Source organism: Pelophylax lessonae, assembly GCF_965119305.1.
Source record: "Pelophylax lessonae genome assembly, chromosome: 2".
Taxonomy (NCBI): domain Eukaryota; kingdom Metazoa; phylum Chordata; class Amphibia; order Anura; family Ranidae; genus Pelophylax; species Pelophylax lessonae.
Window position 1 is genome coordinate 618682213 of NC_138769.1, and position 15349 is coordinate 618697561.

At 43.4% G+C, this 15349-nt stretch overlaps 1 protein-coding gene across 4 annotated transcripts in view; it reads right to left on the reverse strand.

Annotated features, from left to right (window-relative positions):
* The window catches only part of PSPC1 (paraspeckle component 1), a 166246-nt gene that overhangs the window by 97110 nt on the left and 53787 nt on the right, over positions 1-15349 (reverse strand). For 2 of the 4 annotated variants that reach the window (XM_082244862.1, XM_082244861.1), the window contains exon 7: positions 9479-9536. The exons of 1 other annotated variant lie outside the window; for it this stretch is intronic. In XM_082244862.1, the coding sequence (XP_082100988.1) occupies positions 9479-9536 (58 nt within the window). Of the gene's footprint in view, positions 1-9478; positions 9537-14054; positions 14196-15349 lie in introns of those variants that run through there. One more of the 4 variants, XM_082244863.1, reaches the window with a different exon arrangement.

Below are 15349 nucleotides of genomic sequence, written 5' to 3' on the forward strand. Positions count from 1 at the left end.
AAAAGAAGGATGGATTTCATGGCCACTGCATTTTTTTTAAATTCTGCATGCACCTTTTTTCAGCCAAAAACGCAGGCATAGCAGCCCATTGATTAGAAGGGGCTTAAACTGCTATGCCTGCGTTTTTGGCTGAAAAAAGGTGCATGCAGAATTTAAAAAAAATGCAGTGGCCATGAAATCCATCCTTCTTTTGCACCATGCGACTTACCTGCAGTTGCTGCACATGCAAACTGTGTTTTTAAATGCTAGGCCCACGTATATAAAAAACGCAGAAAGCTTGTGCAAATGTGGGCCCCCAACCCGCATACATGTGAACCAGGTTTAAAGCAATAGTAAAGTCATTTATAGATAAAAACACCGGTCCTCCTGCAGGTTTAACCACTTCTGGACCGCAAGGATTTGCCTCCTTAATGAGGTCATCGGCCATCGGATCTGAGTCGAGCGCCAGGACCAGTCATCACCAGGTAGGCCAGACACGGCTTGATGGCTATATAACAATGTAATGTGGGCTGCTATGCCTGTGTGTGTATGTAATTATATTATATATATATATAAATATAAAATATGCTGCTATGCCCATGTATGTATGTCTATATCTATCTATCTATCTATCTATCTATCTATCTAGATCTCTAGATCTATCTATCTTTATCCAATTCTATCTATCTATCTAGATCTCTAGATCTATCTATCTTTATCCAATTCTATCTATCTATCTTATTCTATCTGCAGAGACTTGCTTGTATTAGGCAGTTTCTATTTGTGCCTGAGCCCTGGAAGAAGCATGTGGGTGGGTGCTGGGAGCTGTCTGATTGGTTACAGGAGGAGCTAAGCTCTCTCACTCTAGGATCATATTACCAGAGCTGTCTCTATTGAGTGAGTGAATGAGTCATCCAACTCACTGAAATGTATCAATTCACAATTCAGACTTGAGGAGCAGATAAACATGGTATTTTAAAAATGCCACAATAACAATACCGTGGGTATGCAATACCGCGATATATCGAATTACCAAAAACTGGCACATCGCTAACTACATAGTCAGAAAGATAATTCAATCATTTCATTATTCAGCACCATCGTATGTTGAGCATCCTATTTAGTTTACAGACAATGAACCATTAGTGTTAAGTCAACATCTATTGACAACAGACTGAAGGTAAGGAATGATAAAATCCATCTGAAAAAAAGTGTATACTCCAACTAAGATTTTAGTTGACTGCCTGGAGTTACTCTTAAGTGTACGTTATGAAAGCATTTCATAATGCGGACATGTGGCTGTTGTAGCATGTACTTGTGTTAAAAAGTATCCTATTCTCTTTGCATTTCTTCCTTTGTGAGAAGTACCTCGTGATCCCGCTAGTTCCCCTGCATCCCCATTTCAAACTAGAAGCTTATCCATCCCAGCGTGGTCAGTTTTCTGGCTGGGAACACAGCCTGCATGTCCTCCGGTGGTCAGACTTGTGCTGACACCCCCACCCTCCTCCCTGCACAGCCAGCTAATCACAGAGGATCAGTACATTCCTTTTGCCGATACGCTTGCCCGACCCCCCCCCCCCCCCCAACCACAGTCTTCACCCCCACTTCTCCAAACACCTAACGCAGCTGAGAACAGAGGTTATGGGATTGATAAATGTTTTGCCTTTCATTTTGATTTTTAACTAAATGGGTTGTTTTACAAAATGAGGGCTCACATATCCTTTAAATCATGGGTGCTCAACCTGTGGCTCTCCAGCTGTTGCACAACTACCAAGTCCCATAATGTGTCTGTCTTTGGGATTCATGTTTGTAATGGGCCATACACACTATACGATTTTCTGAAGACTTTTTCCTTTAGACTTATCAAAACCATATAATATGAGGTCAAACCTAAACACTTTCAATTTGTATGCAATCTGGCAGGCCCTTGCACTACATAGAAAATGTAAATCTGAAGGAAATCTAACCACAAAAGTTGGATAGTGTGTATCCAGCCTAACTGTCTGCCTTGCAACGCCTCATGGAACTTGTAGTTTCGCAACAGCTGGAGGGCCACAGGTTGAGCACCCATGATTAAATCAAAAGGCATTTCAAATATACATTTATAAAAAAGATATAAAGTGGAAAGCTAGCGATTACAATATGGAAAAAACTTTGCAAGATCTTTTCTTATATTTAAAAAAAAATAATGCAAGGTCAACTGTCATTAGGTGTCTTTTCCAAGAAATACCCAACATGCCTAAAGAAACTATTAGTCTTAATTTGTTACCAATTATTATATGAGAAAATTTGGCCAATTAAAGCAACCCTTTCAGCTTACTGACTGGAGCACAATAAAAGCTCTGCTCCAGTCTGTCCTGAGAACTATTTTTCTGCTGGATGCCTCATATTGTCTCCCACACAGCAAGACAAGGTGAAGCAGCATTCCAGTCACAGTCCGCAATGCGGACTCCACATGTTACAGGCACCTCTTCCCTTCCTGTGATATTCATGTTCGATTGCTCTCAGCAGAGAAACAGGCATACAACATCAACAAGGACCGTTATTAGAACTGTAGATGAGGGCTTAGATGTTAAAAAATTCCAGGTATGGAAGGAACTCTGCTATGCCATACCTGTCAGATCCCTCTAGAAGCTGGAAATCACTGTAGTAGACAGCTACTACAGTGATCTCCACTAGTTTCTGGTTCCTGGGTATAGTTACACCCTTTCTCTGCCACTGACATAAGTCTTATGTCAGCAGCAGCAAGGCTATTTACCATACACTCCTGACCACTACAGCAGCTGGGAATGTGTGTGTACTTCTTAGGGAAGTGATCACTTACACTAAGCAAAATATACTGCCACTTCGATCTGTGCTTTTTCAGCTTCAGAGGGGTCCCATAGAGCAGTGGTCCTCAACCCCGGTCCTCGGGGCCCACTAACAGGCCAGGTTTGCAAGATAACTAAATTACATCACAGGTGATCTCATTTGCTGCTCAGTGATTGCCGTCTTCTAGTCTGCATCTCCCCAAGGTAATACTTAAAATCTAGCCTGTTAGTGGGCCCCGAGATCCGGAGTTGATGACCACTGCCATAGAGGACATTAGGGCTCTAATATTCCCTGATGCCTCCTTAACCAGTTAAGCTCAAAGATTTTATCCCCTTCATGACCAGGCCATTTTGTGCTATTTAGCACTAAGCTACTTAAATGGTAATTACGCAATCAAGTAACGCTATACCCAAATGAACATTTTTTTCACCCAAATAGGGCTTTCTTTTGGTGGTATTTGATTCCTACTGGGGATTTTATTTTCTATATATGAAAAGAAGTAGACTGAACATTTGAGAAAAAAATAAAAAAATCATAAAAATCTAACTCTCCTCAAAATGTAGGCCAAAATGTATTCTGCTACATGTCTTGGTATAAAAAAAAAAAAAAAAAAAAAAAAAAAAAAAAAAAAAAACACAATCCCAATAAAAGTGTATATTAATTGGCATGCGTAAAACTTCTAGCATCTACAAACAATGGTGTATTTATACCAAATTGTTTTTGATTATACTAATAGCGGTGATCAGCGGCTTATAGTGGGACTAAGAATAACTGGATTTGTGATGTACCATAAAATCCTTTTTTAAGTTCATTGACGGAAGCAGTTCCTGATGCATATCAGTAGGGTTATACTGCCCTCTACAGGAGTAGGTCACTAGACAGAAAAGATCTGGCTACGCCTATGGGCAGTCCTAGAGGGTACACCCTGCATAGGATGGTTTTTTTATCAAAGCAGTGTCAGAGAAGTAAAACCAATCCAACTCAAAATAGAGGGGCGGGTACTGCGTCCGTCAATGAACTAGAGAAAAGGATTTTACGGCAAGTCAAAAATCCTGTTTTCTCTATCGTTCATTGATGGACGCAGTTCCTGATGCATATCAGTAGGGACGCCCCAAAGCAGTGCCATAAAATGAGGGGTGGGAACCACAGAAAACAACAAGTCCCTAAGGCTAAACACAGCCAACCAGGCAACATAGGACTCATCAGAACAACAAGAGGTGATCCACCTGAAACAAAAACAGTAAACACCTTCAAGGAAGGCCAAAAAGCCCCCTAAACAGCAGCCTGCAAAATTTTGCAGCCAAAAGAGGCATCCACAGATGCCAGCACACCCACCTTATAAACTTTGGTAAAAAGGTGTGAACAGACGACCAGGCAGACGCCTTGCAATCCTGAAGCACAGATGCCCGATTGCAAAAAGCCCAGGAAACACTAAGCGCCCGAGTAGAATGCGCCTTAACAGGGAAAGGTGGAACTTGACCCTTAATTGAATAAGCCTGCCCAACTGTCTGATCCATCTGGAAATAGTCGAAGCAGACGCAGGCAGCCCTTTAGACCATCCGTGAGAACAAAGAGCGAATCTGACTTTCGAAAAGACTCAGTAGTCGCCAAGTACACCCAGATTGTCCGAACCACATCCAGAGTATGCAGTGCAAACTCCTGAGAATGTTTTTTGGCTTAGGACACAGAGGGTAACACGATGTCCTCATTTAAGTTAAAACTGGAAACTACCTTCGGAAGGAAGGACGGATCCGGATGAAGTACCATTATCCCTGTGAACCACCAGGTAGGAAGAACGACAGGACAACACCGCCAGTTCTGAAACCTTGCGTACAAAGGTGATAGACACAAAAAAGGCCACCTTCTGGGATAAGGTAAGCCGGGGAATCTCCCGAATACTTTCGAAGGGAGGTTTCTGGAGAACCGATAACACCAAATTAAGATCCCAATGTGACATCAGAAGTCGCACCGGAGGTACCAAGTGCCGCACCCCCTAGACAAAGTTAAGCCCCAAGAGACTAACACCACGCAATATACGACTTCTAGGAAGATTTATTATCGGACGCGGAATGGAAGATTGGAAGGATGGAAGATTGGCCCTTGAGACAGTAGATCCTCCCTGAGAGGAAGTAGGAGCGTCTGCGACTAGTCTGACTAGGTCGACGTACCAAGCTCTGCGAGCCCAGTCCAGAGCCACAAGGATGACCGAGATCCCTTCCGCCTTGATCCTGCGAAGCAGTCTAGGCAGCAACTTGAGAGGAGGAAAGGAATACATCAGCTGATACTGACCCCACAGGCCACCAGCACGTCTGCGGTGTCAGCCAGAGGGTGCGGGCCACAAACCTTAAAAAAAAAAAAAAACAACTTTTCTGTTGACCAGAGACCCCAACAGATCTACATCTGGAGTGCCCCAATGACGGCACAACTGCTGGAACACCTCCGGATGGAGGGACCATTTCCCCGCATCCAAGGCTTGTCGACTGAGGTAATTCGCCTGCCAATTTTCCACTCCTGAAATGTGAACAGTGGAGGGAGCTGGAACAAAGAGTTCCACCCAATGAACGATGCCTGCAAGGACACTTTTGGTGCCCCCTTGGTGATTGACATGAATGAGCACTGGACAACCCTGCAGGTACTTAGTCCAGTGGACTAGGCAAGGCCGGGTGTCTCTGAGCTCCAGAACATTGATCGGTAACCTGGATTTTAACAGGGACCCGACTCCTTAGACAACCTGCCGAGAACTCCCCCACCCCCCCCCCACCCCCCAATTCGGACAGACTTGCATCCGTGGTGACAATTGTCCAATCTATAGGAAGAAAGGATTTCTCTTGTTTGAGCATCAGGGACTGAAGCCACCAGATCAGGGACTCCTTGGCCACCTGGCTCAGCTGAATCATCTGAATGTCCAGGGAATTTGGATTCTTGTTCCAATTGAGAAGAATTTCCTTCTGGAGGATCCTTGTGTGAAATTGAGCGAAGGGGACCACCTGGAAGGACGACAGAACTCTCATGCAGGTCCGAAGGGACGACCATTTGCTGGTCAGCAACAGCTGAAACACAGTCTGGAGTTCTTAAAGAAGCACCCTGACTGAGGATGAGTCCAAAGTAATCCAGTCTCATGGAAGGGACAAAAGACAACTTCTGAAGGTTCAGATTCCACCTGAACTACTCCAGAGTTCTGGTGATTGACAAATTTGTTTCCAGCACTGTAGGAGACTCCGCGTAGGGAAGAAGATAGTCCAGGTAACCCAGGACCGATATCCCCAGCTTCCGCAACAGCGCCAGGATCGGGGCCAATACCTTGTGAAGACCCGAGGAGCAGAGGTGAGAACAAAGGGCAATGCCACAAACTGATAGTGATCAACACAGATTAGGATGTTAGTAGGCATCTTTGATGTCTATGGAGGCCAGGAAATATCCCTGATGTAGGGAGGCCATCACTGTGCGAATCGATTCCATCTTGAACTTTTGAACTCGCACAAAGCAATTTAGTGCTTTCAGGTCCAGAATTGGACACAACTTGTCTTCCTTCCTGGAAACCGTATACAGGTTTGAATAAAAGCCCTGAAAACGTTCCACACACACAGAACCGTAACTATTACCCCGTTGCCAAGGTTCTGAACTGCCCCAGAGAGCGCCAGCAAGCGATCCGGGGACAGTCGCACATTGGAAGGGAAAAACCTCACCAGAGGGACTGACAAACTCGATCTTGCAACTGGACCATATGACCTCTTGAACCCATGTGTCTGGTATCCCGGATAGCCACAGGGCCAGGTATGAGTGAGGGTGCAACATCAGGCCGAGCAGGTCTAATCCGCAGGTCTGGAGAAACCGGATTTTTGTTTGCCAGACTAGGGTTGTTTGGACCTGCCCGAGGGAGTGTTGAAACTTCGCCTTATCGACTGACCCTGAGGAACGAAAAAAAACTTGTGTGCGAAGGAGGGGGGACCCCGTCTGCGACGAGGGTCCTTACCCCCTTGTTAGCCTGTGGAAGAAAGTTACTCTTCCCCCCTGTGAGACCCTTAATGACGTCATCCAGTGTAGCTCCAAACAGGCGATCTCCTTGAAAAGGTAGATCAGTCCAGGCCTTCTTTGAAGTCTGATCTGCAGACCAGCACTTCAGCCAAAGTATACGCTGAAGGACCACTGCCGAAACCGACAGGCGGCCCAATATGGGAGCAGTGTTCAGGGTCTCATGCACAAACAACTAGTGCGTCCACTAGCGCCTTATCTTGCACGGCAGCGGAGGTAGAAATGGCAACCTCACTGTTAGAGGAGACAGAGCGCGTGGTAGCTGACCCAACAGGGAGACTCCGGTCTGCAGTGGCTGAGTCAGACTCAGAACATAATACATCAGATGAGGCAGGGGTAGGCAGAGGGCATTTCTTAGCACCTCGCCCTTTAAAGACAACCTCCACCCGCGACACAAACGCTTCCAGGACCGCCAAAATTGCATCGGTAGACAGCTGGCATCCGGGAGGGCCCTGCGGCCTTCCCCCAGGGGCTCGGGTAGGGACACAATCTGTAGGGTCCATGTTATACCAGGGGAACCCGTCAGCAAAAAGCTGAATAGTGACCAAATTCCCCCCCCCCCCCCCCGAAGGTCAGGCAATCGCGGCGGAGACCCCAAGCAGATAGAGACCCCCAGAACCACTGTACCAAGATGCAGCAGAAGGCCCCAGAACGTCTGCACGTGTCCGTAGCGAGCTCGATCCAAAAGGAAATGAGCTGAGACACTGCCCAGGGTATAGGGAGGGGCTCCACCCACAGGACACCTCCCAGGGGGATCGATCAGCAGTTAGGCCCTGGAGGAACAGATCGACATCCCCCCCCCCAAACGTTCCTCCGTCGCATTGCCCGACTCCCCATTCGGCCTGGAAACGTGGTCTCAGCCCCAGGGAGTAAACCCACAGTCCCCAGCGTATGGGGGGAGGGGGGTCAGGCAGGTAACAGAGGGGATGCGTGACAGGACAGAGGGGAACCCAGGATTGTGAGAGTCCAACAGTCCCAGGGAGGGGCCCGCGTGGCCAGATGGGGTGACCACTGGATCTATACATCCAGCTCATCACCCAGATCAGGCATAGTTGCTTGTAGATCTCACCAGAGCAAACAAAAAAAAATTAACTAGAAAGAAGAAAAAAAAAAAAAAAACAACTTTGCCAGGACCAGAGGTCCCAGCAGGGAACTAGGTCCTTACTCCTGACTAGACAGATTAAAACTGACATCCTATGCAGGGCGTACCCTCTGGAAATGCCCATAGGCAGAACTTTTCTTCTGTCTAGTGTCCTACTCCTGTAGGGGGCAGTATAACCCTACTGATATGCATCAGGAACTGTGTCCGTCAATGAACGATAGAGAAATGCACTTTCACTATACTGACACTGTCTGGGAAGGGGCAACGGGTTCACTGTGTGTCTAATAATTTTTACTGTTGCAGCATCTGCTGCTTTTACTGAGAGATGTGCCTTTTTTTACTCCATGCCTTGCAGGGAGAAAAACAATGATACATCACTGCCGTCTGTAGAGAGCCATGTGCTGTCAAACAGCACAGATGTGCTCTGTCACACGCTTAGATTAGCATGTGCAGTGGTGAGAGGCAATCCAGCCAGGGCCACGGGCGCAACACCCTGTACCTGGAAATGCCAGATCACATACATGTATAGCTGCAGTATAGGTGCGGTGGGCAACCTTGAAGCAGTTACTAGGACTTAATGCCAGTAACATAGGGGGCTATTTGCCTCCTATATTTAGGCAATATTTAAAAAAAAATATGTTTCAAAGCCCCCGATCCCCACGTACATAAGTTTTAAAGCCCCTCCATTGGGCGCAGCAACATGTGAAACCCACAATTGTGCTACATATTGCCCCTTTTAAGGTAAGTTTTTAAGTTGAGTTGAGTAAATTCTAGGGCAATCATTAACAGCCAGCTCTAAAAACTGACCACCTGTAAAAGCTTTAAAAAGTATTGGCTTTGGAAAATTTGGGGTAATGAAACTTCAGTTTGTCATGAGCACACTTGAAGACATGGTGTGACATGATGGGTATCTAATTGCTGCAACTTTATCTTTTATATTTCACTAAAATTGGATGGTATGTAATCTTCGTGCACCCTAAAATTAACTATAATATTTTTACTGAAAATATATTTGACAGACAGTTTTGCTAAGAACTACTCCCATTTTATTCTCAAGAATCCCTGCTTTCAGAAAATATAGGTTTAGAGGTTTTATCTAATCTTTTGGCCTAAACCACACATTTTAAACACCTATGCAAAAAATTCAAACAGGTATGACAGAAAAAGGGATAACCGCCAAGTGCATTTTTGGCAGATCAAAAATTATCTATACTTGTCGGGTCTTTAAAAAGGATAAAACACAGTAAAATACATGTATTGCAGGTATGTACCACATATGCTTTTTTAATTTTTACCTCGTCACACAAAAAAAAATAAAAAATAAAAAAAAAATAGCTGGATTTCATTTTAAACCCGGCTTGCTAGCACCACCATTTTTCTGACAATTAACAGAACTAAAATTCCAGTTGTAATTCCCAGAATACAGGATAGGTTGCACACTTTAGTTCAGATCTCCTTTTTGCATTTTGAGAACATTATACTTGGGTACAGTTTTCCAATTACGGTGTTTAATGAAAAGAATAAAAAGCACTTGTTTTCAGTAAATATCCCTACCTCCCATGTTTATTGCTCCACGGACGCCCATATCACTTATTCTCATATCCTGTTCTCTCTGAAAATAAACATAGTTTTCACAGTCAACCTAAAACATTTTGTTAAAGTGTTTAAAGCATTACAAAAAAAAAAAAAAAAATAGTTATATTACATGAAGAGATCCATAAAGGTTGTTAATAACCTGTAAAGTACAAAGGGAGAAGAGAGCTGTGTACGTCTTATGCCCCCCACTCTGCCAGTAAGGGTACTGTAAATTTCCAGCAGATTTAGGTTACCAGCAGAAAAGCTTCACCTGACTACACAACTGGAAGTCCTACCCAGTTCTCTTTACTGGGAGAAGAGCTGAAAACCCATGAACAGAAGAAACATTTTGCCACTACAAAAATGAAGCACAAGCAAAATGTATGTGAATTTTTAAATACACTGCTCAAAAAACAAATTTAAGAAACACTTTGAAAACACATCAGATCTCAAATGGTAAAACATATCATGCTTAATATCTATACTGATATGGACTAGAGCAACTGCCTGTCTCCTGGAATGTCCTCCATGCTCTTGAGACTGTTTGGAGACACAGCAAACCTGGCAATGGCATGTATTCATGTGCCATCCTGGATGAGTTGGACTGCCTGTGCAACATCTATAGGGTCCATGTATCACCTTATGTTACCAGTAGTGACACTACAAATGCAAAACTAGTGAAAAAAAAAAAAAAAAAAAAAGAGTCAGAAAAGAAGGGAGTAGGGGAAAAAAAATGGCAGTGGCCTCCACCTGTAAAACTAGTCGGCCCCTTTTACATATAGGGACCAATCATTTCATCAGTTCAGTCACTTTGTCAGTTTTTATCAGTCAACATCAGTTTCACATCAGTTTTTCATCTGATCAGTTTTTTTTTTTTAAATGGATGACAAATTGGGGTTTCATCAGTTCAAAAAAAACGATTGTTGACCGAAGCGGATGAAAATGGATGTAAATTAATGATCACCATTGTCATAAGTTTTTCCATAGAAATTCATTGCTGTCTGTTTTTCATCCATCGACATGTCCGTATGTGTGAAAGGGGCCTTCCTGTTTTGAAGGTTGTCTCATTGTTGCCTATCTAGTGCACCTGTTCATTTCATTAACACCAAAGCAGCTGAAACTGATTAACAAACCCTTCTGCTACTTAACTGACCAGATCAAAATACCAGGGGTTTAATTGACTTGATGCTATACTGGGATTAAAACTGTTCCTCTAATTTTTTTGAGCAGCGTACACAAACTGACATTAAATACTAGAAGAGACAAAAAAAGAGACAAAAAAAAAAAAAAAGGGAAAACTCCTACTCAGGCGAGCTTACAATCTAAATTTTGGAATTCAGAAACAAAAGGTCACATTTTCAATGTTCCCTATTATGCAACAGCCACTCGTGACACAAAAGGCATTCATATTCATTTTATGGAAGCAAATTTTACATTTTTGGGAAACCATATAACCAGGACATTCTTCTTCGACTGTTGCATTATTAACCCCAAATGCATATCATACATGCGATACATGTGAATGTTTTTGGAAGGAAGCGGAAAAAGACATTTTGTTCATGGATAAAAATGTGCCTCTGAATTGATAAAGAAGCAATCTAAAAAGATTTAGTATTAATCATCAACTAATTTCAAACTAAGCTAAATTATATTCATGAGTACAAATAGTATTGGGCCGATTTTGAACAAAAACCTCTTTAGTGTTATGAACTACATTAACAATTAGGAAATGTTTTAAACAATGTGCTGCTGAACATTTAATTGTATCAGTACTTACGAAGCAAAGAGCCACTATACAAGACATTTTAGGAGAGTCAAGATCTCAAAATGTTGAATTTCACCAGTTTTTCTAAAGTTTTGTTAAGGATAACTGTTGTTATACAAGTATTTTTACATTTATTTTTGTAATAAAAAGGGTCTAACCTGTAAGCCTCACATCCCCAGGAGTCGAAGAGCATTGCTTGGTAAAAATTTGAAAATAACCATAGAACAGCTATCATAAGTTGCAACCAGACACACTACAACACATTTTATTATGTGATCAGAAGCATTCAGTTATAAACATGGCTTGTTTTTTCTTCCATATTAGCAAAGTACACACAAAACTACCAATATCATCATTTCAGAGCAACAACGTGCGAGGAAAGGACTGCCGATAACTGGCAAGTCTGTTTACATGTGATGAGCTGCGACTGGGACACATCTGATGACATGGTAAAGGGGCCCCAGTGATTGGCCCTTTACTGCGATCAGCTGTGTCCTTTTGACACAGCTGTCACAAAGTGCTCCGATGCATGGTTCTGGGAGGACGTCCATGGATGCCCTCTAAGAACCGGAGAGGTGGCGGGAAGGCGTTATTACACAGTTACATAGTAGTTGAGGTTGAATAAACACAATAGTCCATCCAGTTCAACCTGTGTAGGCGTGTGTGGCCGTAATCATCTCTCATATCCCTTAATGTTCTGATCCTTGAGATGTAGGTCCACGAGTCTTTTTAAAGTAGCCATAATTCCCGCAGAAACTACCTCTTGTGATCTTGTAGCCCCTACAGTATAGAACCCCCTGCGTTGCCTGAGGTTAAAACGCTTCTCCTCTAAATCGCATTTTATGTCCTCGCGTCCTCATGCAATCCTTTCGACTGAATAGCTGTTTTCTATGCTGAGATCACCATTGAGGTATTTGTAAAATGCTATCATGTCCCCTCTCAGGCTCTATTCTCCAGGGAGAATAAATTAAGCGATTGAAGACGCTCTTCATAATTAACCACTTGCCGACCGCCGCACAACTATTTACTGCGGTGGTCAGCCCCGTACAGGCAAAGTGACGTAGTACTATGTCGCCAGCCTGAGAGCCTCTAGGGGGCGAGCGCACGCCGCCGGAGGCGCGCTCCCGCCCCCGCTCGTTCCCTAACAAGTCCGCGCGCGTGACCGGCGGACTCCATGTCCGCCGGTCACTTGCGATCTCCCCGTGGAGAGGGAGAAAGGCAGGCGGCTGATGTAAACAAAGCCGCCTGTCATTCTCCCTGATCTAACTGCAGAGATCATACGATCCTGCTATGTAGGATCGTATGTCTCTGTGGTTACATCGCTAGCCACACCCCTTTACAGTTAGAAGCACGCCCCTAGGGACACACTTAACCCCTGCATCAACAATAAAGTTAACCCCTTCCCTGCCAGTGTCATTTTTACAGTAACAGTGCATATGTATAGAACTGATTACTGTAGTAATGTTACTGGCACCACCAAAAGTCTCAAAAAGGTCAGTCAAGGGTCTGATCTGTCCGCCGCAATGTCGCAGTCCCACAAAAAAAAAAAAAAAAAAACGCAGATTGCCACAAATCTCTGAGAACCGAGCAACCAGCGGTGTTTGATGGCTCAGTTCTCAGCCTTACAGACAGTGGGGGACAGGTGCAGCATTGGAGCGATGCTACAACCACCTAGGCAAGAATGATTCTACAACTAAAAAAATTTCCCATACTTCTCTTTTAATGCGTTTTCTATTTTAATTTGTGAATATGAGTTTGAGATTTGCAAATCACTGCATTCTGTTTTTACATACAGTTCACAGTGTCCCAACTTTTTGGAATTGGGGGCTGTAGGGAGTTGACATTTTAAGCCCAGGTCTGGGTTTTGGAATCTCCATCTTTTTCAGTTGAAGCAACCCCAAGCATGGTTTTTAATGCTTTATTACCCACTTTTTCCAGAAGGCTTCAGACCTGTTAAAGCAACACACAATATGTCAGCACATCTCCTTTTGATGTACTAAATACTATCTCCAGTGTGAGGTCCTACCAAAACATTTCAATTTCTATGCAAAAAATTGCCATCACATAGTATATTTATTGGTAAATCTAACTGCACAATTAGACTATAAAGTAAAAGCTTTGAAAAAAACGAGTTCCTTTCAGCCTTCCCCTATTCCTCAGGGGCTGCAAAGTCTTGCCTAGCTTCAAGTTGTCGAAGACCTGAGGTTCTTGATTGCCAAAACATCCAACTCGAGCACAAGAGGTTATTTGATTTGTTTGTAAAAGACATTCAATGCTCTACTGCTTTAGCTTCTTAAAACCCTGGACATCCCAGGCCTACAAAAACACTTCTGACATTCATGTACTTTACCCAATCCAGGCAATGTACAGGTTTGCTCTAATTATCTTGCCTGCTGGAAAACAGAAAAAACACACAGTTTGAGGACCTTGAGGAATGGAGTCAAGTGATACTTGCGAGACCAGACAAAAAAGGTAAAAACGGTTTGGTTGCTGTAATTGTAATTCACTGTAATTGATTTTAATCAATATGCATATTAATACATCTTCCCATACATTAAAGTTATATTTTGGCAAATAATTCTTTACTATATACACAAAAATTTAAATTTATTTTACAATATACACATGGAAATTTACAAAAAAATTTTATTTATTTTTTTTTACACATCTTATTCAAAAACACAAAGCATGCAGACATCTACATTGATGAGGATACTCAATATAGTTCATATGTGAACACTACTTTGTGGATAAGACTAAAGAAAAGTGCAGAAAAATCCTGTGGCATTCTTTGTTTTTCACACATCTCATTTATGGCATGTTCTTGTTCTCCTGCAGTGCTGCCAGTAGCTTTGTTTTCTTTTTTGCAAGTTTTTTCCCTGCTCGCCTTGTTGGCTTCCTCTTCACCACAAGCCCCAGAGTTGTGGCAATCTTAAATTATAATTAACATCTATTGTCAGATAAAGTGACATTTGGCAAGCCATCCAGTTTGTGTATGAAAATGGGATTTTTTACTTACTGTAAAAATCCATTTCTCTGATGTTCAATAATGGACACTGCTCATGATCTTCTTAGCCATTGGGTTATGCTGCCCCCTACAGGAGTAGGACACTAGGCAGAAAAAAATAAAAAAAGTCTGGCTACGCCTATGGGCAGTCCCAGGGGGTAAACTCCCTCTCTCTGCTATAGGTACTCAGTTTTGTTACAAGCAGTGTCAGAAGAATTACAACTCCACAGAGGGGTGGGTGTTGTGTCTGTCCAGGATCAGAGAAATTGATTTTACAGTAAGTCAAAAAAATCCAATTTTTTCTTTCAATCATTGACGGACACCGCTCCTGATCATCTTAAGCATTGGGACATCCCAAAGCAGTGTTAAACATGAGGGGTGGGAAGAGCGAAATATAAATTCCCAAGGCTAAACTAGCCAACCAGGTAAACAGGAGCTCAAAAAAAAAAAAACACCCTCAAAGAGGACCAAGTCCTCTAAACAGCAGCTTGCAAAACCTTGCCGCCAAAGGAAGCATCCGCAGATGCCAACACATCCACTTTATAGAACTTTGTGAAAATGTGCACAGACGACCAGGTAGTCGCCTTGCAAACCTGCATCACTGACGTCCGATGACGGAAGGCCCAGGAAGCACTGAGTGTCCAAGTAGAAGGTGACTTGACAGCGAAAGGAGGAACCTGACCCTTGATGGAATAGGCCCGAACCACCGTCTGTCTGATCCATCTGGAAATGGTCGCAGAGGAAGCGGACAACCCTTTCCGAGGCCAATCCGTGAGCACAAATAGTCTGATTTCCGAAAAGACTCCATAGCTGCCAGGTACACCCTAATCATCTGGACCACATCCAAGGCATGCACACAGGGAAGGCAACACAATGTCTTCATTCAAGTGAAAATCAGAGGCAACTTTTGGGAGGAACCACTGACAGGAACTAAGAACCACCATATCCCTGTGGATCACCAAGTAAGGTGGACAGGATAACGCCGCCAATTCTGACACCCTGAGCACTAGGGATGATCGAACTTTTCAAAAGTTCAGTTCGGCCAGATCATCCGAACTTCCCGAAAGTTCGGCCCGGA